Source organism: Heterodontus francisci, chromosome 17 (genome assembly GCF_036365525.1).
Source record: "Heterodontus francisci isolate sHetFra1 chromosome 17, sHetFra1.hap1, whole genome shotgun sequence".
NCBI lineage: Eukaryota > Metazoa > Chordata > Chondrichthyes > Heterodontiformes > Heterodontidae > Heterodontus > Heterodontus francisci.
In genome coordinates, this window is record NC_090387.1 from 10,852,643 (window position 1) to 10,880,165 (window position 27,523).

Sequence of the window (27,523 nt, forward strand, 5' to 3'; positions counted from 1 at the left end):
CAATGGGATATTTAGTTTCCACTGAAATGATATGAATAAGAAAACAACAGAGAAGTGTTAAATAAAATCAGATGAATGAACTGCTGGCAATTAACTTTGGGATCTGAGTCCAAATACAGCTCAGACTGATTGAATGGGAATCAGGGTATATAAGGAGGGTGTGCAAGGGTGAACAGGATCTAACAGATGTTTGCAAGCACTACCAGGTTTAAGAAAGTGCTGAAGGGTTTATGTGCTTTAATGCGGATTCACGAGAGTATGCGGGGCCTAATATGACCACGTTACGCTGCAACACGTGCCCAAGGACTTCCCAAAGCCTTTTTCCAACTATTCCCCAAGTTGGGGGCCTCATTGTGGAGTAGGAGTTCTGCTAAGAGCCCACCTAAAAATCTTGGGCTCTAGAAAATCAGCTCGGGGGTCAAGAATGGAGCAAATAGCTCTCCACACAATATCTCTTTTCAAAGAGGATAAGCCTCCTTCTGTAACCTATCTCCTCATACATTTGATTCATAATTATCTTGGTCACTGGATTGTTTCATTTAAGTGAAAGCTTGCCTTCAAGGGCTGGATTTCATGTGCCCCCCTGAGGCAGGGTCAGAGGCGGTGTGGCCCATAGAACCAAGGGGGGGGGGGGGGTGGGTGGGTTGCGGAGGGCCCATTGCCAAGCGATTTTGCTGAGGGCAGAATAGGCTGATGACTGCCTTCCCGCCCTGAGACCAATTCCTGCCGCTGCTGGGATCTAACCAACAGTGGGAATGCCTCCATCATGCGGGGAGGGCGCCTTGTAAAACAAGGTGCCCTCCCAGCGGAGTTGTGGGGAGGGCCCCTCCTTCATGGGCAATCTGTGGTCCACAGAGGTCCCTTGCCAGCAAAACCTACAACCCCCTGGACACCCACCCCCTGGACTTCATGCCCAGCCTCTCACTTCCCCTCTCCCCGCCTCGCCGGGCCTTCCGGACTGGCCCTGGCGACTCCACCTCTCTTACCTGAGGTCCGGGGTTCGAGCGATGGATCTGGGTCTAAGGTCTCTGCAGTATCTGCAGTGTGCATTGCTCCCGGTGACGCTGCAAATATTGCTGAGCTGCAGGCCTAGTGAATGGCCGGCAGCTCTTCGAGGCGGGATCCCCATCTTTAAAGTGACTGGGGGAGACTTAAGCTTCAAAACACCAGAGCATCACTCCGGGAGGCGGGGGCAGGGGCACGAAAAGGCCAAGGTGAGGTTCCCCCTGTCTTTTCATCCTGGCGCCTGGAGCATTACCTCCACCACAACATCCAGCCCCAAGTGTTAGGTTTGCTCAGTTAATAGCTCTCTAGCCTCTGAACTTGTGGATTGTGAGTTTACGCCCCATTCTCAGGCTAAGTACATAGTCTAGTCTACTACTTTAAGGCAGTACTGATGGAGTTCAACCAACATTCCATTTATTTGTTTAGATGGACTCAAAAGATCCCGCGTACTGTATAGAAAAGAGGAGGTAGTTCCCTGGTGTTTTGGCCAACATTTAACTATCAACTAGCACCACAAAAAATATCAGCTGCTTATCCATCTTATTTGCTATCTGTTGGACTTTGCTACACCCTACATAACAACAATTACTGCACTTCAAAAGTAATTAATTGGATGTGAAGAGCTTTGGACATTCTAAGAGTCATTTAAAGATGATATATAGATGCAAGTTCTTTTTCTTCCTGTCACAAACACCCCTTCTTAAGTTTCCTGTTATTAACTCTCATCCTCAAATTTCCTTCCATGCTCAAGAGTCCTGTGGCCACTTCCAAACCACAAGTTTCCTGTGACTATCTCCAAGTCTCAGGTTTCTTTGTCACAACTTCCCAATCTCAATCAGAAGTAAGGAAACTCTTCAATCATGTGAACATGCTTAAAATGATCCTGGTGCCCTGAACCAGATCTGACTACTTTCAGTGGAGTTACATGCTTGACTCTTCAGGAGCACTAAGATATAAAAGCTGCAGTAGCCTATCTATCGAGCTTCAGATTCTATTTGTATATTTCTTACTGAAAGAACAATGAAAATGGATGAGTTATCTTGGAAAATTACATAATTATGAATGGCATGTTTTTAATTAATGACTATTAGCAATCACCACCCTAAGCTTACACATGTAATTACACAGTGATTTGAAGGGAAAGAGATTGCAATTTTGTTCTCTGTGCTTTAGCGGGTCCCTCCGTCCCAAAGTTCTCACAGGAGACACCAATTCATCATTTTTTAATGATATATGGGTGGGTACCAATTAGTAAGGACATGAGAGAGGCAGCCCCTTGATAGCACAATTTCTAACAATGAGAGTTTTTTCCTCGTCTGTAGCTTCCCTGTGGGAGTCACAGAGTGTGAAGAAACAATATATCTTCCTGAGTGAATTCAAATCCGGAAGAAAATCCCAGATTAATTCCAGCTCTAGATACAGCTCCTGTATCTGAGAAAGCTCTTCACTTTAAGAACCAGCCAGGACACTCTGGCTACTGAGTCACAAGGTAGTGGGTTCAAGTCTCACTCTATGAAACTTGAACAAAAAACCTATGCTGATGCTCTCTGTGCCAGTACCGAGGAAGTGCTGCAATGTTGGAGGTGCCATCTGTCAGATGAGATGTTAAAGTGAGACTCCACCTGCCCTCTTAGGTGAACATAAACAATCTCATGGTGCCATTTCGAAGAAGATTAGGGGAGTTCACCCGACCAACATTTATCCCTCAACCAACTTCACTAAAAACAGACTATCTGGTCATTGTCACATTGCTTTTTGTGGGAGCTTGCTGTGTACAATTTGGCTACATTACAACAGTGACTGCACTTCAAAAGCACTTCATTGGCTGCAAAACACTTCAGGATGTCCTGCGGTCAATAAAGGCCCTATATAAATGTAAATTCTTGTTTCACTCGCCTAGACTGGAAATAAATAAAAAAAACTCGATCTGATAGTCCGTCTCTCTTTCTCTCTCACAACTTATCGCTCTCCATCTTATCAATACTACAACGGCCACTGCTTCCCCACATTTCCCTCTCCTCTTCCTCCCAAGCTCCAATCACTGTCTGGCTTTCTCTTCCTCCTTTCTGTTTCCTCATTGCAACAAAATCAACCTAATCAAATTCTATTTTAACTCATTCTTTCCCTGGCCCTCAAAATGGTGTTACTCCTCATTTCCCTCAATTTTCCTTTCCTCCTACATTCTACACATTTTCAAAACTCTGTCATGGCATCAAGTAATCACTACTCATTGATTTACCTTTCTTTCTCTTCAGCTTTTTTCAACCTTTGTGTGCCCTGCAGAGATCTAGCTCACTGCTACAGTTCCTTTCAAAATAATTAAACATTTATCGAGTACCTTCACAATTTTTAACTTCTTTTCTCTTTTTGTGCTGTTAAAATGTCCATTTTGATTTGGGCAAATGAAGCGAGGTTGTGCTTCCGGTGCATAGGCTTGCAAGACTGAAACATGGTCAGAGAACCAGATCTTGCATGCTATTTCCTATCTGTGACCCACCCTCCTGTCCAGCAAGGCTTCTTCTGGGAACAGAGACTTGGTAATTCTGCCCTAAAGAAAGACGACATCATCAACAATGCAGTACTACCTCAATATTACACTGGACTGTCAGCCAAGATTTTGTGCTGAAATCTTTGGAGTGGGACCAAGGACCCCCAACTTTCTAACTCATAGGCAGGAGTGCTACCACTAAGCCACAGCTGACTTAAGAAATGTTACACACATAAACATGTTATTAGATCCAACAAATCATTTTAGTTTGGAGATCAGTCCAACTACCTACTCTCACCATATTTCTTAATCTCTTCTCTCCCTTCAGAAACCCAATAAGATGCCTCATGAACCAGTAATAATATTCAATGCTTCATTATCAGTCCCTGGTAACTTACACCACAACTCTACTACTCTCTGAGCAGTTAAAGCTCTGCTGGGTATCCCTTATTATTCTTCAATTTCTTATGTTGCACATGATCGCACTAGGAACATAGGAACATAGGAGCAGGAGTAGACCATTCAGCCCATCGATCCTGCTCCATTATTCAATACGATCGTGACTGATCATCCACGTCAATGCCTTTTCCCCACGCTATCCCCATTTCCCTTTATGTCACTGGCGTTTAGAAATCTGTCAACCTCTACTTTAAACAGACACAATGGCTGAGCTTCCACAGCCCTCTGGGGTTGAGAATTCCAAAGATTCACAACCCTCAATCTATCACGACAGTAAGCAATTTGCCTGGGAGCACAGAGGAGTGTTAAATTGCCATGATTAGTGAAATATCTCATTTTATCTGCTCTATCTCTGCTTATAGCAGGTGTCAGCCTTGGCTCAGCTGGTAGCACTTTAATCTCTGAGTCAGAGTGTTGTGGGTTCAAGTGCTATTCCAGAAACTTAACCAAACAACCTGGGAAGACATTCTACTGTAGTTCTGAGAGAGGGTTGGAAGTGCAGTCTTTCCGATGAGATGTTAAACCGAGGCCATGTCTGTCCTCTCATAAAAGATCCCACGGCACAATTTTGAAGAAGAGCAGGGGTGTTCTCCCCGGTATCCTGGTCAGAATTGATCCCTCAACCAGCATCATTAAAAAAACAGATAATCTGGCTGTTAAAACATCACTGTTTGTGGGACCTTATTGTGCACAAATTGGGTGCTGTGTTTCCTGCATTACGACACCTCAGAAAGCACTTTATTGAATATACCAAGGTATGTTACAGCTGGAGGTCTTGAAAGGTGCTATATAAATGCAAGTTCTCTCTTTCTTATTACTGAAAGGATAGGAATACTCCAGCACTTCTGCCATCAACAGAGAACAACAGATGGGCAGGAAGAGGTGACAAAAAATATTGATAGGAATCAGATGTTATAACCTACTAGTGCAGAACTAGTGTTTTGTATATGTTATTCCCTAACCTTCAATTGTGTTTTTTGCCTTGTATTCCCCTCCCACCCATCTGCCTGTATATTAAAGACGCAGGTGCTGGTTGAATCACTCTCATCTCAGTAAGTTAAGGAATAGAGCTGCCTGGGTGTATATTTTTAGCACTCTTCAAATAGTCACATGGCTGTGAATTGTCACAATAAATTGCTTCGTACTACAAAAAACTATTTCAAAAAGAACTACCAGTTTCTGATTGCGGAAAATATAATTTCGGTTTTGTAAAATGCATTCAACTTTTTAATTCAGTGAAGGAAATAGCAATACCAAATTAACATTGATCTAAGCGCAGAAGTGAAACTCAACCTTATGGAAGTAATTGGGTTGTTGGTAAAAGTGAAAGAATTCATCTCTACCTCTTTTACCTTTTTGGACTCAGTTACAAGTGATTGCTTTGAGCTCTTTGATTTCCCCTGCTCTCCTGATCCTTGACTCCAGCTTTATGCCAAGCTGGGCCATGTTAAAGATCTATCTCATTTGATCCTTGCCAAGGTAAGATCTACAGACCTTGGCCCACTTCTAAACATTCCCCAAGTGGCTGCTCTTGTGTGAGCCCAGACAGAGTAAGTCAGCAGGTCGTTTGAACATGGTGGGTGTTTGGGGGGAACGTGAGAGGGATTGGCTGGCATCACAGCTGAGTCCAATCCTGTCCTCATCCAACTTCCGTGTTCAAACTTTCCAGCAGGAGTTTAAGGGTAGTGATCAGGAGCAGGAATTCTTGCTGAATACAAAAAGGTGAAATAAAAACTGCAGAAGTTGGAAATACTCAGCAGATCTGGCAACATTTTTTTTATTCGTTCCTGGGATGTGGGCGTCGCTGGTTAGGCCAGCATTTATTGCCCATCCCTAATTGTCCTTGAGAAGGAGAGAGAAACAGAGTTAACATTTCAGTTCAGTGACCTGTCAGTAGACCTGGAAAAAATTAGAGCTGTAACAAGTTTTAAGCAAGTGCAGAGGCAGTGAAACATAGAAACATAGAAAATAGGAGCAGGAGTAGGCCATTTGGCCCTTCGAGCCTGCTCGCCATTCATTATGATCATGGTTGATCTTCCAACTCAGTAGCCTGTTCCTGCTTTCGCCCCATACCCTTTGATCCCTTCAGACCCAAGAGCTATATCTAACTCCTTCTTGAAAACATACAATATTTTGGCCTCAACTGCTTTCTGTGGTAGCGAATTCCACAGGTTCACCACTCTCTGGGTGAAGAAATTTCTCCTCATCTCAGTCCTGAAAGGTTTACTCCATATCCTTAGACAATGATCCCTGGTTCTGGACTCCCCCACCATTGGGAACATCCTTCCTGCATCTACCCTGTCAAGTCCTGTTAGAATTTTATAGGTTTTTATGAGATCCCCCCTCACTCTTCTGAACTTCAGCGAATATAATCCGAACCGACTCAATCTCTCCTCATACGTCAGTCCCGCCATCCCAGGAATCAGACTGATAAATCTTCACTGCACTCCCTCTATAGCAAGAACATCCTTCCTCAGGGTGGATGAAAAGAAAGGTTTGTGATCGGGTAGAGGGCAAGAGAGATTAAATGGCAAAAGGGATGATGGTTCAAGGCACTATGAGATGGTAATGGGACAAGTAAAGAAACAAAATATGGGTCTAGAGGAGGTGTGAATGGGAAATCAGAATCATCACCAATAGCTACCATTTAATAATAAAAAAATGTTGGGAGCAGTGGTGATGATCTGAAATTGTTGAACTCAATGTTGAGTCCAGAAAGCTGTGAAGTGCCTAATCGAAATATGAGTTGCTGTTCCTTAAGTTTACATTAAGCTTCATTGGAACAGAGTAGGAGGCCGAGGACAGGGAGGTCAGAGCGGGAGTGGGGTGGAGAATTAAAATGGCAGGAAACCTGAAGCTTGGCGTTATGCTTGTGGATTGAATAGAGATGTTCCGCAAAGTGGTCACCCATTCTGTGATAGTCTCTTCGATGTAGAGGAGACCACACCGTGAGCAGTGAATGCAGTATACTAAATTGAAAGAAGTGCATGTAAATTGCTGTTTCATCGGGAGGGAGTGTTTGGGGTCTTGGATGGTGAGAAGGGAGAAGGTAAAAAGGCAGCTGTTGTATCTCCTACACTTACATGGGAAGATGCCATGGGAAGGGGAGTGGGTGTTGGGGGTAACTGAGGAATGGACCAGGGCATTGCGGAGGGAGAATGTTGAAAGAGGAGAGAAGAGGAAGATGTGTTTGGCGGTGGCATCACGCCAGGTTGACAGAAATGGCAGATGATAATCCGTTGAATATGGAAGCTGGTGGGGTGGAAGGTGAGGACAAGAGAAACCCTATCATGGTTCTGGGAAGGAGGGGAAGGGGTGAGAACAGAAGTCTGGGAAATGGTCAAGGGTTCTGTCAATCATAATGGGGAGGATTCCTTGGTCGAGGGTATCGGAAGATGTATCAGAAGCACTGGTCTGGAAGATGGCATCGTCGGAGCAGACACGAAGGAGACAGATAAGCAGGGAGAATGGAGTAGAGTCCTTACAGTAAATGGGGGTGGAAGGAAGTGTAGTTCAGGTAACTGTCGGAGTCAGTGGTTTTATAGCATATATTGGGCCTTAGCCTATCCCCAGAAATGAAAACAGAGATCTCAAGGAAGGGAAGAGTTGGAGATGGATCATGTAAACGTGCGGGAAGGGTAGAAATTGGATCAAAGTTGACTAAGTTTTCCAGTTTGGGTTCAAGAGCAGGAAACAGCACCGATGCAGTCAGCAATGTTTCAGAAGAAGAGGTGAAGGAGGGGACATAAGGATATGTTCCACGTATCCCACAAAAAGGCAGGCATAGCTAGGACCCATACTGGATTTCCATTACAAAACCTATTTTGGTGGAAGTGAGTGGAGTTAGAGGAGAATTTGTTCAATGTAAGAACAATTTCAGTCAGGCAGAGGTGGGTGGTGGTGGATGGAGACTGGTTGGGCTTCCATTTGAGGAATAAATGTAGAGCCCTCAGACCATCCTGGTGGGTGATGGAGGTGTAGAGATTGGACGTCCATGGTGAAAAGGAGACAATTAGGGCCAGGAAATAGAAACTGTTAAAGTGGCCGAAGGTGTCGGAAGAGTTGTGGATGTAAATGAGAAGAGACTGGACAATGGGAAAAAAAAAGTTGAGATAGGAAGGAATCAGTGCAGGAAGCAGGACCATGCTGAATTGATGGGTCTACCCGGGCAATCCTGCTTGTGGATTTTGGAAATTAAGTGGAAGGGGGTGGGGTATGGGGTTGGGGGAACTTGAGATTGGAGGCTGTGGAGGCAAGATTTCCAGAGGAGATGAGGTCAGTGACAGTCTTGGAAAGCAACTGATGTTTGATGGTGGTATCCTGGTCCACAGGGTAGTGGGGGGAAGTGTCAGAGAGTTGCCGTTCAGCAAACCTTGGAGCAAAAGAGATTGAGGGGAGAGGTGATAGAGGTGTACAAGATTATGACAGGCTTAGATAAGTTAGACAAAGAAAAAATGTTCCCATTCACTGACGGTACAAGGACTAGGGGACACAGATTGAAGGTTTTGGGCAGGTGATGCAAAGGAGAATGTGAGGAAGAACTTTTTAACGCTGCAAATGTTAATGACCTGGAACTCTGCTGCCCACAAGGATGGTTGATCTTTGGAATTCTGTACCTCAGAGGGCTGTGGAGGCTTAGCCATTGAATATGTTCAAGACAGAGCTCGATAGATTTCTAGATATTAAAGATATCAAAGAATATGGGGATAGTATAGGAAAATGGCATGAAGGTGGAAGATCAGCCGTGAACTATTTGAATGGCGGAGCAAGCTCAAGAGGCCAAATGGCCTACTCCTGTTCCTATTTCCTATGTATTCCCTTGAATATAGAAGATTAGGATTATAGAAGATGACCTTCCTTCAATCATAAGGTCAGAAGTGGGGATGTTCACTGATGATTGCACAATGTTCAGCACCATTCGCAACTCCTCAAATACTGAAGCAGTCCGTGTAGAAATGCAGCAAGATCTGGATAATATCCAGGCTTGGGCTGATAAGTGGCAAATAACATTCGTGCCACACAAGTGCCAGGCAATCACCACCTCCAACAAGAGAGAATCTAGCCATCTCCCCTTGACATTAAATGGCATTACCATCGCTAAATCCCCCACTATCAACTTACTGCTGGTTACCATTGACCAAAAATTGAACTGGAGTAGCCATATAAATACTGTGGCTACAAGAGCAGGTCAGAGGCTAGGAATCTTGCGGCGAGTAACTCACCTCCTGACTACCCAAAGCCTGTCTAATATCTACAAGGCACAAGTCAGGAGCGTGATGGAATACTCTCCACTTGCCTGGATAGTTGTAGCTCCAACAACACTCAAGAAGCTCAACACCATCCAGAACAAAGCAGCCCGCTTTATTGACATCCCATCTACAAACATTCACTCTCTCCACCACCGATGTGCAGTGGCAACATTGTGTGTACCATCTACAAGATGCACTGCAGCAAAGCACCAAGGCCCCTTAGACAGCTCCTTCCAAATCTGCAAACTCCACCACCGAGAAGGACAAGGGCAGCAGTTGCATGGGAACACCACCACCTTCAAGTTCCCCTCCAAGCCACACAGCATCCTGACTTGGAACTATGTCGACGTTCCTTCACTGTCACTGGGTCAAAATCCTGGAACTCTCTTCTTAACAGCACTGTAGGTGTACCTACCACACATGGACTGCAGCAGTTCAAGAAGGCACCTTCTCAAGGGCAATTAGGGATGGGTAATAAATGCTGGTTCAGCCAGCGATGCCCACATCTCAGGAATGAAAAAAAAAATTCCTGATGCCGTTCAATGTCAAATAGTCTCCCAACACCCTCTGTCAGGGTTAATATATGAAGAATGGCCATGGGGGAGAGTTAGTAGACACAGGGCGGCACAGTGGCGCAGTGGTTAGCACCGCAGCCTCACAGCTCCAGGGACCCGGGTTCGATTCTGGCTACTGCCTGTGCGGAGTTTGCAAGTTCTCCCTGTGTCTGCATGGGTTTCCTCCGGGTGCTCCGGTTTCCTCCCACATGCCAAAGACTTGCAGGTTGATAGGTTAATTGGCCATTATAAATTGCCCCTAGTATAGGTAGGTGGTCGGGAAATATATAGGGACAGGTGGGGATGTGGTAGGAATATGGGATTAGTGTCGGATTAGTATAAATGGGTGGTTGATGGTTGGCACAGACTCGGTGGGCCGAAGGGCCTGTTTCAGTGCTGTATCTCTAAACAACTCTGCAAAATCACAGTGAAAGAATAGCTTCACAGTTGAGATGTTTCAATGTTTTAATTACTTCAATGAACCAATTATCATCACCTTTGGGAGAGATTTTGCTTTAAAAATTTAGTTACTGATTGTCAAAATAATGTGAAAATGAAAAGCACAAAGGATTGGACTGTGGAGGAAAGTAACAGAGAGAGAGTCAGCCAATCAGACTGAGGGCGCAGGAGGTGAGCCACAGATAGAAACACTGGAGGAATAGATTGAGAGGGCATCAGACAGAGAACAAAAGTGAAAACAGGTTTGAGAGAAAGTGTCAGTGAGAAAGAGAATGTACGATGCAGATAGACAATGAGACAAACTCTCAGAATTTTCCCAGGGTTTCACCTGCTCCACTACCATGATTTTGGTGCAGATGTCAGTCTTAGCTCAGTGGGTAGCATTCACACCTTTGATGTTTCAAAAAACCTTCAAAAAAGAAGGTTTCGAAGCTTTTCCAGAGACTGAGTACATAATCTAGGCTAACACTTCAAAATCGAACTGAGGGAATGCTGCATTATCAGAGGTGCTGTCTTTCAGATGAGATAGTAAACCAAGGCTGCCTTGGTGTAACATGATATTTAATAGAGGTTTATGAAATTATAAGAGTTTTGATAGAGTATGTAGGGAAAAACTATTTCCTCTGGTTAGGCAAGTCAGTCAAGAGGGACTTATCATCAAGAGGAGAAATCTCTTTATTCAGACGGTTGTTGGATCATGGAATCCTTTGCCTCAGGGACAGGTTGAGTTACAGACTGTTACATCTTTTAAGTGAATAAATTGAATATTTGAAATAGCAAGATACAGAGACATGTAAGAATAGTGGAGAAATGGGATTAGTTTTGTATGCTCTAGTAAAGAGGTGGCATGGACACAATGGATCAAATGGCCTTTTTTGATGTAAATTTTCTGTGTTGCGGAAGTGAAAATTAGTGCTGTTTGTGATGAATGGAATTGGGGTTTAAAGATCAGGGTTGAATAGGATACCAAAACTAAATTGCTAGAGAGAATCCCCAGGGTGGAGCCAGTCACATAAGCATGGAGTTTGTGGTGGGCCAAAAGATCAATGGCTTTGATCTTACTGTTGTTGAAATGAAGGAAGCTGTGCCTCATCCAAGAGGTGATGGTAGACCAGTATTCGCACAGTAAGGAGAAACACAGCGGATAAGGGAACTGATGAACAGCATGAACATGACATACCAAATTGCCTCCGATACTGCAATCATTCTATGATTCAATTTTTCTATAAGAGATAGAGCTGAGTATCATCAGCATACATCTGAAAGCTTACTCCATGCTTGTAGATGATGTTTCCAAGGAGCGGTATGTAAATAAGGATGAAAAGGGAACTAAGCATAGATTTTTATGGACTTCAAAGGAAATGGTGCAGGAGAGGGAGCAGAACCTTTGATGTTGATACACTGGCTGCATTTGAATAGTTAGAAATAGAATAATGGAAAGGCGATCCTATGGATATAGATAATGAAGGAGAAATAGAGGAAGATGCCGTGGTCATCAATATCAAATTCTGCAGGTAAATCAAGGAGGATAAGTAGAGACAATGCAAAGGATAACTAGGGCTGCTTTTATGTTGTGAGAAGGTGGTGAGACAGGTGTTTGGAGAGATTGGCATTGAGATGAATGATGACAACATGTACAGAGACCTCGGAGAAAAAAGTGAGTTTGGAGATGGTTGGGGAGGATAAATGGGTCAAGGATTTGCTAATGGAAAAGAAAATGAAGCATAGTGTAAAATGGGCTGTTGACTCACTATCACCTGTTTTGCCATTGTCAAAGATAAATTCCAGCTGCTATTAAATTTTATATAGGTCAGCAACCAATGTTTCAAATAGCTTCAATAACCAACAGTATCAGTAAATTATAAATTGTCTGTCATCTCTCATATTGGAGAATTTCATAAATATCGAGAAAAATTAATACCAGTTTAGAAACACTTAATTGATGTACAATGAGTCTTTGGTACAAGACATAGAACTAGAAATTGGGGGCTGGGTGGTAAAGCAGGTTGCATGAAATTACATAGAATATACAGCACAGGAGCGCCACCACCTGCAGGTTCTCCTCCAGGTCACTCACCATCCTGACTTTGAACTAAATTGCTGTTCCTTCACTGTCGCTGGGTCAAAATCTTGGAAATCCCACCCTAACAGCACTGTCGGTGTCCTTACACTAAATGGACTGCAGCGGTTCAAGAAGATGGCTCACTACCACCTTCTCAAAGGCAATTAGAGATGGGTAATAAATGCTGGCCTTGCCAGTGGTCCCACAACCCAAGAATGGATAAAAAAAAGGCTATTCAGCTCAGTAGGTCCAGGCTATGTTTGTGTTCCACACGAGCTTCCTCCCCCTTTTCATCAAACTCTACCAACATATCCATCTGTTCCTTTTCCCTCATGTGTTTATCTAGCTTCTCCTTAAGTGTATCTTTACCATTTGCATCAACTACTCCTTGAGGTCGCAAGTTCCTTATTCTAACCACCCTACCATATCATTCTTGGATCTAAAGGAAACAGATTTGTATCCAACCCAAATCAATAGGATGAAAATACTTGTCCATCTATCCCTACAGATTACCATTGAGAGGGGACAGAAGTGAGTAATAAAATGACTAGATATCAAGCATTTAAGATATGAGCAAAAATTAAGGAAGCCCTCATTGTACATAAGGAGACTTCAAGGTTGCAGAATAAAAGCTTCCAAATAAATTGATGATGCTGGATCAAGAGGAATTATTCATTGTGGTTAAATGGTTCAAATCCTACGGGACACAAGATATTAAAAAAATTAAGTATGTAGAAGGAATAAAAGGAATCCAGAGAGAACTTTTCATCCAAAGGCTAATAGAGTTGTGGAAGAATTTACCAGGGACAGGTAATGAAGCAGACAGTATAAATGGGTCAAGAGATAATTAGATGTAATCCGGAGAGAGAACAGATTGAGAAATAAGGTGAGGATGTGGGTAAGTGGAACTGATCTTTCAGTAAGGAATAAAGTTGTTGAAGGTGAAAGTCGCCTTGGGCATTAGAGCAGAATCAGCAGCCTGTTTGGAAATGAATATCTAATGGAATGTAAAATGAGGAAGCCAATTTGCTATTGTCCAGTTTTGCGCTATCATTCAAGATGAATTTTACCCCCATGTCCTTCTCTGAAAATTCCAGTGTCCTTAAGACTGCCCACCTCAGAGGTTACTGAGCAATAACCTTACAGCAAGTGAACAACACCAAACCAGGAATTGGCAGCTCTTCAACACTGCCCTCAGAAAAAACATGAGGCACCTATCAAACCTCTCTGACTTTATGTCATTCCCTGGACTCTTGCCCCCACTGAGTATATTTTCCAATTAGGCATCAGCAGGTATAAATCTTGGCCTGATTGCAATGGTGAGATGCTATGTGACTTGTTCCACATGCTTGACTTTGAATCAAGTCTAAAGGGAGTTCGTTGGCCTTGCATTTTAATTTAAAATGTTCTGCTCCGAGAAAAGCTACAGGTTTTAGAAAATTATTTTATGGGTGAGTGGGATCTGCTTCAAGGGCATGTTTAAATGTTGAAAACCTCCCTGGGGGTGTCTGTCGCTCCAGTTAGAGCGGAGAACCTCCAATCTCCTTCAAGATATTCAATTGTACAGTTGTTGCTGGCAGCCTGACAACAAACAAATTGGATTTTTTTTTGAAAACCATCTGAAAGAATTGTTTTATCGGGTGACTTCATTGTTAATCTGGTCACCCTCTAATCAGTTTTAGTGATAAAGAAATCAAATGTCTGACAGAAGGGAAAGTGACGTGGATTATCATATTAGATGTTCTGCAGCAATAGGTTCCTGTGAAATGAGATCCAATAAAACAATAGGAAGATGTTTGTTGTATGAATTTATTTTCCCTAATTTTCATCCTTTGTGATAGTGATTCATGCTGTCCTCAGCTGCTCAGGCCTTTAAACTCTGGAATTTCCTCCCTAAACTTCTCCATCTCTCCTGCTTTAAGATGTTATTTAAAATCTCTTATGGTCAAGCCCTACGCCAGGACTTCAGAACAAAAATCCAGGCTGATGGACTGTTCAATAGTTTAATTGATCTGTGTTTGGTTGTGTTAGTCTGTCCGCTGATCAGTGTTCACTCTGCTTAATTGCTTAAGCCTGTGGGAGGAGATTCAGGGTTATGAAACTGAAACTACATAGAAGAATGTTCTGATAAAAACCGAGAGTTCTGTAGAGACAATGTGTAGAAATCTTGTAAGTGCTGAGATATTTTAAAGTACTGGAAATAAACCTGTTGTTGGTTTAGAACTCGTGTCATTTCTGCATTGCTCTGAGATAAATCAGATATATAAATATCCAGCAAACAGGTGAATACATACTAGCTGACACTCTAATGTAGTACTGAGGGAATGCTGCACTGTCGGAGGTCCTGTCTTTTGGATGAGACATTAAACTGAGGCCCTATCTGCTCGCTCAGGTAAATGTAAAAGATCCCATGCCATGACTTTGAAGAAGAACAAGGGAGTTATCCCCGGTGTCCTGGCCAATATTTATCCCTCAATCAACATCACAGAAAACATTATCTGGTCATTATCATATTGCTGTCTGTGGGAACTTGATGTGCACACATTGGCTGCCACGTTTTCTACAGTACAGTGTTACAATCAGGTGAGAAATGAGTCTAGGGGTCCTTTACTGTCTTCACCTGGTCTTATTGTAACAGGGTTTAATTTTATACACACTGTGTTTTGAGCTGCCCCTTTGTGAAGCCTTGTTCACAGCTTTCAAATTATAAGGCAAAGTAATGAGCACACCAGGTTTTCTTTAGGTTTAAAGAAGAAAAGTGAAATTTATTATTTTATTTTTATTATTTAGAGATACAGCACTGAAACAGGCCCTTCGGCCCATCGAGTCTGTGCTGACCAACAACCACCCATTTATACTAATCCTACATTAATCCCATATTCCATACTACATCCCCACCATTCTCCTACCACCTACCTGCACTAGGGGCAATTTATAATGGCCAATTTACCTTTCAACCTGCAAGTCTTTGGCTGTGGGAGGAGACCAGAGCACCCGGCGGAAACCCACGCGGTCACAGGGAGAACTTGCAAACTCTGCACAGGCAGTACCCAGAACTGAAAGTGGGTTGCTGAAGCTGTGAGGCTGTGGTGCTAACCACTGTGCCACTGTGCGCCCCATTAAGCCTTGAACTTAAACGCTAATATGGTTAACGCCCACGGATATACGACATGCACACTTGATACACATGCAAATAGGGACAGAAAAGAGCAAAAGAAAAATAAAATGGAGAGGTTTGAGACAGTCTGTAAAAGGGGGTTTCTTGTTACTGGTTCTGTGTTTCCAGCTCGCCGTAGAGTCCTTGATTGTTGACAGCTCTTACTTTTCATTGAGGCCCAGTATTCTTCTTAAACCTTGTTCACTTTAGGAGACTTTTCTATCTTGGGGTTCCTATGTCTTCAGTGGTTTCCGAAGCTGGTGAGAGTGAGATGAGAGCAGACAGGAGAAAGGTGTTCTCAGTCCAGGAGAAAAGTGTTTTCTGATTTCTTCCCCTGTTGGAAATTCAAATTCATAAAAACTCCAACAGTCAGTCAGTCATGTGACTAAAGCTAGTCTGACCACTTCTTCTGCTTATTAGGGAAGCAAAAGACTGGGTCCCTTTGTTCCAACGTTGTATGTTACTATGCAAATGTCTTTCCAGTCAGGGACTTGCAATTTTAAGTTTTAATGTTCATGTGGCACAATCATGTGTGCCTCAGTCTTGGTAGGTGGGGGGGGGGGGGTGGTGGGTTTGCCTGACACTCCACACTCAAGGAAATGAAATGCAGTTTGAGGAAAAATGACACATTTCATTACAGGGTTTGAGAGAAATATAAGATATAGAAAGAAAAACCATGCATTTCTCTCAACCATTTCCATTCATTCACCAATCTTAAAGCGTATTAAGAATGGTGTTCTGGGTGTCAGGGCTGTCTTAATTTGCCCCTTTTATCTCGCAGGAGAGTTGATAGTGGGCGAGGCTATCCTGAACTCTGAGTCATGCAAAGACTTTTGACTTCAGAGGATGGGTGGTTCCCTTTTCCTTTGACTGTGGGGGAGGAGTCTTTGTTACTCTCCCCTTTGTTCTCAGGGACACTCCTACCTGTAGGTATTTGTGCAGACTTGGCTGCACTCTCCTGTGGCACTTCAACTAGGTGAGACATCACACTCACGGTTTCTCTGCCCCTTAGAGGTCTCTCTTTGTCTCTGCAGGTTCCTGTAAATGCTGTTAGCAACTAGTGGGGTGATTCGAGAGTCTGCATTTACATAGGAGGATGTGGGGTCTAACTTTTCAAATTTTTTGGGGTTGGCTGACCAGACATTAGGGGCTTTCATCCGGGATTCCTCCCGGACTTCCTTTAACCTGCCTTCTTGGTCACTTTTTCCCCTTCTCTTTCTAAACTTTTGCCAGCCGTGTGCCTGCCTGTCTCCCTTACAGTTTACCAGCCTTCTGCTGGAGGGTCCTCCTAACACCAGTCCAGGACTTAGGGGTGCAGGTTTCACTGTAGGTTGGGGTTTCCCCTCAACCTGGCACATGTGGCAAATCCTGCAGTACTCCACCACATCTTTGTGGAGTTTTGGCCAATCAAACTGCTGTCTTATGTGGGCTTTGGTGTTTCGTATACCAGATGTACAGCCACTGTAGTCCCATAGGACTTTCTTAATATTTCTCCCCAGTACGTCTGTGGCACCACTAACTGGTGAACTACTGTCCACTCCTTGCCCTCAAGTCTGTGAGGAGGACTCTATTTTGTCATCAGTACCTCATTCTTTAAATAGTAGCAGTCAGGGACTCCCTCTGTTTCACTTGCAGACTGGGCAGCCTGTGCTAACTCTTGCAATATTGGGTCGGCTCGCTGAGCCTCAGCTAGGGAAAATCCATTTAATTCATTCCTTGGGTCTCTTAACTTTCCAAAGAAAGTCTTGGACAGGCAGAGCTCATGGTTATTTGCCTGCAGTTCCAATGCAGTCTCCTCTGGGGTTGCTGGTTTGATCATGGACTAATCCATTACACATTCAGGGACTCTGCAGGGGACCGTTTCCTCCCACTGTCCTGTCTTTTTGACCTCCTGTGGTCTTTCACTACCGGGGGATGGCTACCACCTTTACCCCCGCCAGATCATTACCTAGGCGCAGGTCAACACCATCCATAGGCAAACTAGAGACGATCCCTAGAGTCACCGGTCCCGAAACTAATTTGCACTCCAGGTGCACCTGGTATACAGGTACAGGCATACACTGCCCTCCAATCCATTCAGACCATTTTGGTGTTCACTGCACTCTCTGAGGGAAAGGTCAGGCCTTTTCCCAGTAAAAGGGATCTAGTGGTCCCTGTGTCCCTGAGAATCACTATGGGCTTGCTTGCCCCACTCAAGGGATATGGGGTTACTTTCCCTTCAAATACAAAACCCTGATAACCTTCAGGAATCCTCTTAACTTTTCCAGCACTGGCCATAGTAAGCTTCCTGGGTTGCACTCTGACTGCAGTTAAAGCCACAGCTTGTTCTGTGTTTGCATCAGGCCCTCACCTTCACTGAGTGGGTGTGCCCGGATTAACCCTGCCGGTTTCCCCCTTTAGTTTCCAGCAGTCAGCTTTTAAATGCCCTGCCTTATTACAATGAAAGTACACAGATCTCCAGGTCGCACTCTTGCTCACAGCACCTTCCTTTTAGGCTAGAGGAGGGCTCCCTGTATCTCCACTTTCCTTTCCCTCCCAGGACTGCCTGGGCAGAGATCACCTTCCCACCATTTGTCCTTTTTGGATTTGTGGGGGTGATTAGGAAAGGTTCTTCCCTGGGAAACCGACTTATTAATTAAAGTAAACTCATCGGCCAGAACGGCCACTTGCCGGGTTCCCTGAACCCGCTGCTCCTCTACGTGGGTTTTTATTGAGAATGGGAGAGAGTTTTTAAATTCCTCTAACAGGATTACTTCTCTGAGAGTCTCATAGCCGAGCTGCATTTTTAAAGCCCTCAGCCACTGGTCAGAAGACAGCTGCTTACTTCTTTCAAACTCCAGATAAGTTTGATTGGCTTGCTTTTTGACGGCTCTAAACTTTTGGTGATAGGCTTCAGGTACTAATTCATTTGCCCTTTTTGATCAGTACATAATTTGATGAACTCTCATCTGGCAACAAGGAATAAACCTCATGTGCTTTTCCGGTTAGTTTGCTTGGTATTAAAAGGGACCAGGTCTCAGTTGGCCATTTTAGCTGACTTGCCAGTTTCTCAAATTACATGTGAAATGCTTCCACATCTTCCTCATTGAATTTTGGAATTAATTGAATGCATTTTAGCAATTTTGTACCCAGCCCTGAATTATGCTCCTCCATATTGACCATGCTTTCACTAGGGTTACTCTGTCGCCCCCTAGTTAACTCAAACCAATTCAACTCTCTCTCTTCCCATTCCTTCCGGAATATTCTTTCTCCCTCTCGTTCCTTCTCCTGTCTTTAATTTTTTTCACGTTCCTTTTGGAAGGCTCTCTCTTTCTCTTCCTGTTCCTTCTGGAAGGCTCTCTCTTTCTCCCTCTCCTGCCTCTCTCCCTCTTTTTCTCTTTCCCCTAATTCAAGTTTCCTTTGTTCCAATTGTATCTTTGCTAACAATACCCTGTCGGGGTCTGCTTCTAACACTGCTTCCGCTTCTTCATATTCAAGGGAAAAATGATTGGCCACTAGCCTCAGGAGTTCAGACTTCCTAGCCTTGCCACGTACAGTGATCCCACACTGCTCAGCCATTTTCCTCAACTCCTGCATAGACAGTGCTTTTAACTTATCCCAAGTTACTTCAGCCTGGCTTGGAGAGCTACTAGCTTCAGTTGTAGACATGTTAGTATTCAATCATACACAACCACAAGAAAACCTGTATTAAAATTTTTCTCTTTTTGATTGGGAACAATTTAGCTTCCCATTTCCAATTTCACTCGTTTGTGGGAAAAATTCTGGATGCTAGCACCCAAATTTCTGTTACAACCAGGTGAGAAATGTGTCTAGGTGTCCTTTACTGTCTTCACGAGGAGAGATTGAGTCGGTTAGGATTACATTCCCTGGAGTTCAAAAGAGTGAGGGGGGATCTCATAGAAACATATAAAATTCTAACAGGACTTGACAGGGTAAATGCAGGAAGGATGTTCCCGATGGTGGGGGAGTCCAGAACCAGGGGTCATAGTCTAAGGATACTGGGTAAACCTTTCAGGACTGAGATGAGGCGAAATTACTTCACCCAGAGAGTGGTGAGCCTGTGGAATTCGCTACCACAGAAGCAGTTGAGGCCAAAACATTGTATGTTTTCAAGAAGGGGTTTGATATAGCTCTTGGACCTAAAGGGATCAAAGGATATGGGGGGAAAGCAGGAACAGGTTACTGAGTTGGATGATCAGACCTGATCATAATGAATAGCGGAGCAGGCTCGAAGGGCCGAATGGCCTGCTCCTGCTCCTATTTTCTACGTTTCTATGTTTATTGTAACAGAGTTTAATTTTAAACACACTGTGTTTTGAGCTCCCCCTTTGTGAATCCTTGTTCACAGCTTTCTAATTATAAGGCAAAGAAATGAGCACACCAGGTTTTCTTTAGGTTCAAAGAAGAAAAGTGAAATTTATTAACCCTTAAACTTAAACTCTAATACTGTTAATGCCTACGGATATATGACATGCCCACGCTAGCATGCACACGTGATACACACATGCAAATAGGGACAAAAAAGAACAGAAGAAAAATAAAATGGAGAGGGGCTTGTAATTTTAAGTTTTACTGTTCATGTGGCGAAATCATGTGTGCCTCAGTCTTGGTAGGTGGGGGGCTTGCCTGACTACAGTAATGAGAACACATGACAAAGTATTTAAATTGGCTCTAAAGATAGCACTTCGGAATGTCCTTCGGTCATGAAAGGTTCTATATAAATGCAATTCTTTCTTTTTTTAGCTGTCCTGATATCTCCTTACATGACCCGGTGTCAAATTCTGCCTGATACACTCATGTGAAGCATCTTTTTTGCTATGTTAAAGGTGCTATATAAATACAAATTGTTGCTAAATATTGTCATGGGTTTCTATAGAAACCAAACACTGAACTGGGTTAAAGAAAAACTGTTGTGGTGGCGATGGAAATCAACGTGGCCTGGATTTTGATTTTTACTTTATTTTCCTCTAGATAACTCAGTCAGTATCTTGACAAGACACAATGGATTCAGCAGACAGAAACAGGATGTTTACTTCTTGCCCATCATAATCTCAGACAGTGGGAACCCACCCCTGAGCAGCACCAACACACTTACCATCAGGGTCTGTGGCTGCAGCACTGACGGAAGCGTACAGTCCTGCAATGTGGAAGCTTTCGTTTTGCCCATCGGGCTAAGCATGGGGGCTTTAATAGCAATATTAGCCTGCATTATCCTCCTCCTGGGTATGTATGAATTTGCAGTATGCCATACATAAGCTAACAGTAACATTTGGAGTTATCAGCTGTAGTTCAGTGGTAGCACCCTCACCTCTGAGTTTGGAGGTCATAGGTCTATGTCCCACTCCAATCCAGACTGAGGAGTGCTGCACTATCAGAGATGCCATCTTTTCAAATGAGACAAGGCTACATCTGACCTCTCAGGTGGACATAAAAGATCCCATGGCTGTATTTAGAAGAAGAGTAGGGGAGTTCTTCCCAGTGTCCTGGCAACATTTTTCCATCAACCAATATTACTAAAACAAATGACTTGGTTATTATCTCATTGCTGTTTGTGGGAGCTTGCTGTGCAAAAATTAGCTACTACATTTCCTATATAACAACAGTGACTATACTTCAACAACACTTCATTGGCTGGATAGAGCTTTGAGACATCATGAGTTCTTGAAAGGTGCCAAATAAATGCAAGCCATTCCTTCCTTTTTTCTTAAATCTAGTGACCCTTCTTTCTCAGTGGGAAATGTCACTTGATGCAATTGAAGTCACTTTCTCCTTCAACTTTTCTACATTCACCCCTTAACTTATGCATCATTTGCAGTATCAACTAATTTGTTCCTCATAGATCTATCAAACAATTAACTACTGCATTGTTGATCAAGGCCAGCACGTATCTATGTTGCTCAACAGCGACAGATATCACTGCTAAATTTCACTGCACCAATGCACTTTTCGCAGTGCTGGCTCTTTGATGGCTTGAATGTGACTATCCTACAGCCCGCATTATGTGTCAGTAACTGAACATCCATCACACAGGTAAGCTATGTTAGAGAATTTGCTGTTAAAATTTCGGTGTTGTAACAAATTCAAATGTAAGTTGCAACCCTTATGTGTGCCATCCTGCCGTAGGGCCGTGCATGGAAAGCTTTCAAAGGATAGTAATTTGTATGTCGGCTTCGGAGAGACAATCAGTATTAGAGTATTGATTCTGAGTACAAAACCTGTCATATTACTCGTCTCTTGGTGTGTGATCTATTGTTAAGAGTCATGGGAATACAAGTAATATTCAAAATAAACATGGGGTTTTATTATAACAGAATTGGAACATATATACATAAGTATTAATTGCATGAGCTAGTCTTGAACACATCGTACTATCTCGAGCTCCACCCACAACTAATTGGTCATGTGTGACTCGACATTGCTTCCTCTGTTGAGGTTCACTTGCAGTCCTTAAGATGATCCCCCCTTAAAGTCATCCCACGACAAAATCCTCCCCAAGTTACAAGTTTTCATATGTGACCCTGGACAGTGAATACCAACATTCTATTTGGCCTTGAGAAGGACACGAAGCCTAACCTTGTCCTCAGCTGACACCGAGGCATATGCACTTTCCAGCTGAGATCAAAGTAGGAACTTTGGAAGATGTTTTGTTCCTCTCATTATCCCAAGAGCACTCAAGCCAGTTGTGGTTCCCTTATCACCACTGTAGTTGTGATTTGGTAATGTAACACAGACTGAGGATCACATTGGGAATTCCTGATCTGTATGACTCAGTTCCACATTAGGCAGTGACTGAGTCCAGCCAGTAAAGCCAGTACACTTTATGGAATCCCATATTGTGTGTGTTCCTTCCACCTGACCTCTCTGCAGCAAAACCTATTTGCAAAGGATGGAAGAGCTGTATTAAATGAGAGACTAGAGTAATGTGTAACTTTTCCCATTGCAGAATTTGAATATTAAACTAAACAATATGGCGACAGTGGTTTAGCAACATGCAACATGTTGTTCAATAACTGTCTTCTCCAGTTAGACAGCCAAGAGATTCTTCAGCTCAGTGGGTACATATGCTAACCAGCTGTGACACTTTTCCATACAGCCCAGAAGGTTCTAAGTTCTAACCTTAGACTGTGCAGAGTTACCAGATCTCAACTGGATCTGTGATTAGAGTGCTCCTTATTGTTGGAAAGTGTGCACAATTAGACAGATTGGGTTGAGCTGCAGTGTGTACTGTGGTCAAGCGTACTGCCAACCCTTATTGTCTAGGGTCCTATGTGGGAGAATGGGCACTTGGTCAAGGGAGCTGAGGGCTGCCAGCATCCATATAACCACAACATAGGAAATTAATGCATCACAGTCCATTATAAGAACCTGCAGTTCATCTTGCTTGTTCCATCTTATTTGCCAACTCACTCAAAATCCATCCAATTATTCCATCAGCTTTTCCCTTCTATCTGTCTCCATTAGTTACCTGGGCAGTCCATTCTCACCTAGTATCTTCAGGAGAGGAAGAGCGAAAAGAAGTCAAAGAATAATGGTGTGTTGGGGGGTTGGGGGGGGACTGGAAACAAAAGGGAAACAAAATTGGACTGGTGGGCTACATTCTTGAATTAATTGCTGTGTTATGTTTTGTTCACAGTTATTGTGGTACTCTTTGTAACTTTAAGAAGGCACAAAAATGAGCCTCTTATTATTAAGGACGATGAAGATGTGAGAGAAAACATCATTCGCTATGATGACGAAGGTGGTGGAGAAGAGGACACAGAAGCATTTGATATCGCCACTTTACAAAACCCTGATGGTTTCAATGGATTCCTGCCTCGGAAGGACATCAAACCTGACCTGCAGTACGTACCCAGGCAAGGCTTCCCACCTGTCCCTAATGGAGTTGACGTGGATGAGTTCATTAATGTAAGGCTTCACGATGCCGACATTGATCCAACTGCCCCTCCCTATGATTCCATCCAGATCTACGGCTACGAAGGAAGAGGATCAATAGCTGGCTCACTGAGCTCACTAGAAACAACATCAACAGATTCAGAGCAGAACTTTGACTACCTCAAGGAGTGGGGCCCACGGTTTAAAAAACTCGGAGATATGTATGCAGTTGGAGAGAGTGACAGAGAAACTTGACTCCAACTTGGAATTAACAATTGCCCGACATTTTAAAGGACAGTGGTGTATAATTATAGGGTTGCCAATCATTAACAATGGATAAGCTGGCCAGTCTTTTAGATGCAGTCAACATTAGCTCCTTTCATCCTTGAAGTCCAGCTCATTGTAATATTGAACTAAAAAATATTGCAGATTGTATGAGTGTTTTACTCTTGTGAAGTGTGGATTTATGTGGATTGTTTAGGCAGGTTTTGGTTTCCTGGTTCTTGTACAGACTAATGTTCAAGCGGAGGACACGCTGGAATCTTACAGTGCTTCCTACCTGGTTCCGTAGACCGTGGCTTTTCTCTGCTTGCAGACCAAGATCTTGCCGAGCCAAAGTGAAGCAATATTGATGTCTTTATCGCGGAACTGATGAAAGTAACCAAAGGAAATGAAGGGGATAGCTGTGACAGGACATCATAAAGCTTTGAAACCAATACCAGCTCCTTCCCCCTGCAGTAATATTAGCTGAGGTGTAATCGAGTGTTTCTTTGTGATTGGTAGTCACACAAGTAGACACAGTGCACTCTATCAGAGTGCCCTTAGGCTTCATAATATGCTCATGCTCCATGTCCATTCCAGTCAAAAGAGTGCATCTAAAAGTAGGCGGCAAGTAAGGACGGCAGAAGCAAATCACCAACTCAGGTAGGGGACTCAAGGATACAACACACACACACACACTGAAAACAATCAAATCTTTTTTAGGGACTTTTAAAAAAAAAATCTCATGCCAAGTTTAAAGTTGATAAAATACCTGAGAGTCTCTCGATGAGAACTTGCCAGAAGACCAGACAATTTAAAATGTATGGCAATGATCATTTTGGGTTATGTAAAGTACTTGCATGCACAGGCCTACTGGCCCATTGCCAGTAAGCCAAGTACAACAGCTGGAATGGAGCTGAGATCATGTGAATATTTGAATCCCAAACCTTTAGATACACACTCATTACACAGTACAGTAGCGGTGTCAAACATGTGCTTATTGTGCTTCACTGTGTAATTTCAAAAAAAAAATGAAAATGGTTTAAAAAATGTTTTTTGTTATGTATATATAGATTTATTGTTTACTTTTGTGGCTTTTTCTTTTTGGAAAATGTACTTTGGCTATGCACGATAGCTCTTGCACACAAATTTGATGATAACAGCACTGAAAGCTACGTGCATTGCCAATTTTTAATGGGAAATATTACATTTCAGAGTATTGTATATTACGCACACAAAAAGAGCCCTTATTAATTTTATACGTTGCTTTAATGCTATTTACTTGTATGTTTCAATTATTTTACTCCATGTATTGTACATCAGAGGAACCTCTGTATTGTTTCCTACTTTGTGAAATATATTTTTATAAATATTGCAGATTATGCCTCTGCTTGTTTTGCTAGTAAGACCTCTGATTGGTTGGGCCCCACTTTCCTATTGCTTTGGATGGCCTGTGGTGTTACACAAAGAAGATTAGAATTAGTCTAGGTAAAAACAAGCTTGTCCTTTGATAGGTATTCCATCCTTCCTGCCTGCCTTCCTTCAAACTCCCTCCACACAAGCTTTGTTGTCTTTATATATTTTCTCTGTGATCATTTACCCCCTTAAATTTCCTCTCAACAACAACATGCATTGATATAACACCTTCATTCACAGAAGGAAGTCATTCAGCCCATTGTGTCCGTACTGGCTCTCCTAATGACCATTTCACCGAGTGTCACTCCCCCGCCATCTCCCCGTAACCCTGCACATTCTTCCTTTTCATATAACTCTCTAATTCCCTTTTGAATGCCTTGATTGAACCTGCCTCCACCACACTCTCAGGCAGTGCGTTCCAGACCTTAACCACTTGCTGCCTGAAAAAGTTTCTCCTCATGTCGCTTTTGCTTCTTTTACTAAATAATTTAAATCTGTGCCCTCTCATTCTCGATCCTTTCACGAGTGGGAACAGTTTCTCTGTCCAGACTCCTCATGTAGTAAAACATGCCCAGATACTTCCCAAGAACATTATCAAACAAAATTGGACATCGAGCCACATAAGGAAATATTCGGACAGGTGACAGAAAGTAGCTTCTAAGAATTGTCTTAAAGGAGGAGGAGACAGTGGAAGAGAGGTGAAGGGTTAGGGAGGGACTTTCAGAGCTTGGAACCTAGACAGCCGAAGGCAATAGTTGTGTAATTAAAATTGGGGAAGAGGCCAGAATTGACGAAGAACAGGTATCTCAGATGGGTGTAGGGCTGGAGGAAGTTTCAGAGATTGGGAGGGGTGAGGCCATGGAGGGATCTGAAAGCAAGGATGAGCATTTTTCATTGAGAAGTTGCCAGACTTCTGAGCTGTTGTAAGTCAGCGAACACAGAGGCGATGGGTGAATGGGATTTTTAAAAAATTAATTAATGGGCGTAGGCCTGCATTTATTGCTCATCCCTAATTGCCCTTGTGAAGGTGGTGGTGAGCTGCCTTCTTGAACAAGTGCAATCCTTGGGGTGTAGGTACATCGACAATGCTGTTAGGAAGGGAGTTCCAGGATTTTGACCCAGTGACAGTGAAGGAACGGCGATATAGTTCCAAGTCAGGATGGTGTGTGACTTGGAGGGGAACTTACAGGTGGTGATGTTCCCATGTATTTGCTGCCCTTGTCCTCTAGGTGGTAGAGGTCGCAGGTTTGGAAGGTGCTGTCTAAGGAGCCTTGGTGAGTTGCTGCAGTGCATCTTGTAGATGGTACACACTGCTGCCACTGTGCGTCGGTGGTGAAGGAAGTGAATGTTAAAGGTGGTGGATGGTGCGCAATCAAGCAGGCTGCTTTGTCCTAGATGGTGTCAAGCTTCTTGAGTGTTGTTGGAACTGTACCCATCCAGGCAAGTGGATACTATTCTATCACATTCCTGACTTGTGCCTTGTAGATGGTGGACAGGCTTTGGGGAATCAGGAGGTGAGTTACTCGCCGCAGAATTCCCAGCCTCTGACCTGCTCTTGTAGCCACAGTATTTATGTGGCTGGGCCAGTTCAGTTTCTGGTCAGTGGGAATTCCCAGCATGTTGATAATGGGGGATTCAGCAATGGTAATGCTCTTGAATGTCAAGGGGAGATGATTAGATTCTCTCTTGTTGAGGTGGTTGTTGCCTGGAACTTGTGTGGCGTGGATGTTATTTGCCACTTAGCAGCCCAAAATGGTAGGAGTTATCTCATTATTCGATCTTACACATTCTTCCTCCTCCCTGAATGCTCACTGTGTTAAAATGACAAGATTTCATCATCTTCTACTCCAGCTTATTCCAAGGACTGGGGCACTCCTCATCTCCCTCAAACTAGTCTTCCTCCTACAGGTTTTTAAAGACACAAGCTTGTCTCAATCATCTCCCATTTCTTGATTTACCTTGTCTTCTCTCCTACTCTTTCAGCCTTGAAACCTTTAACTTTTATCAAGCTTACTTGATTTAGTAAAAGGGCTATGGTTAGAAGCATTTTCCTTTCTGACTAGGAATAATTAAAGGAAAAATGCCAATGATGCCCAAAAAGAAGTATGAATAATTGAATTGGGTTTTGCTGTTTAGATCTAGGGTTTTGTGATGTTGTTTAGTTCTGGAACTTTCCTACAAAAACAATTTAATTAAAAAAAAACTGCCTCATTCAGTGAATAATGAGTAGAATTCAGTATTGAGAAGATTTATTATAAATGCTTAATTCATGTGGAAAACATAAATTATTGAGCTAATGTTAATTCACTTACTCACAACTAGAAGTGTCACTTTTGGCTCAGTGGTAGTATTAATGTTTTTGAGTGAGAAGACTTGATGGATCAAATCTAATCCAGAGACTTGAGCTCAAAAACACTACCCCAGGCAGTACTGAGGGAGTGCTGCACTGTTTAAGGTGCTGTCTTTAGATGAGACATAAAACCAAGCCTCTGTCTGCTCTCTCAGGTGGATATAAAAGACCCCATGGCATTATTTCAAAGG

At 43.1% G+C, this 27,523-nt stretch overlaps 1 protein-coding gene across 3 annotated transcripts in view; it reads left to right on the plus strand.

Annotated features, from left to right (window-relative positions):
• The window catches only part of LOC137378719 (cadherin-8-like), a 194,578-nt gene extending 169,635 nt beyond the window's left edge, over positions 1-24,943 (plus strand). For 2 of the 3 annotated variants that reach the window (XM_068049077.1, XM_068049078.1), the window contains exons 11-12: positions 20,405-20,656; positions 23,067-24,943. In XM_068049077.1, coding sequence (XP_067905178.1) covers positions 20,405-20,656; positions 23,067-23,560 — 746 coding nt within the window. In that variant the 3' untranslated portion in view covers positions 23,561-24,943. Of the gene's footprint in view, positions 1-1,431; positions 1,739-20,404; positions 20,657-23,066 lie in introns of those variants that run through there. The other variant, XM_068049079.1, reaches the window with a different exon arrangement.
• The last annotated feature ends 2,580 nt before the right edge of the window (positions 24,944-27,523 follow it).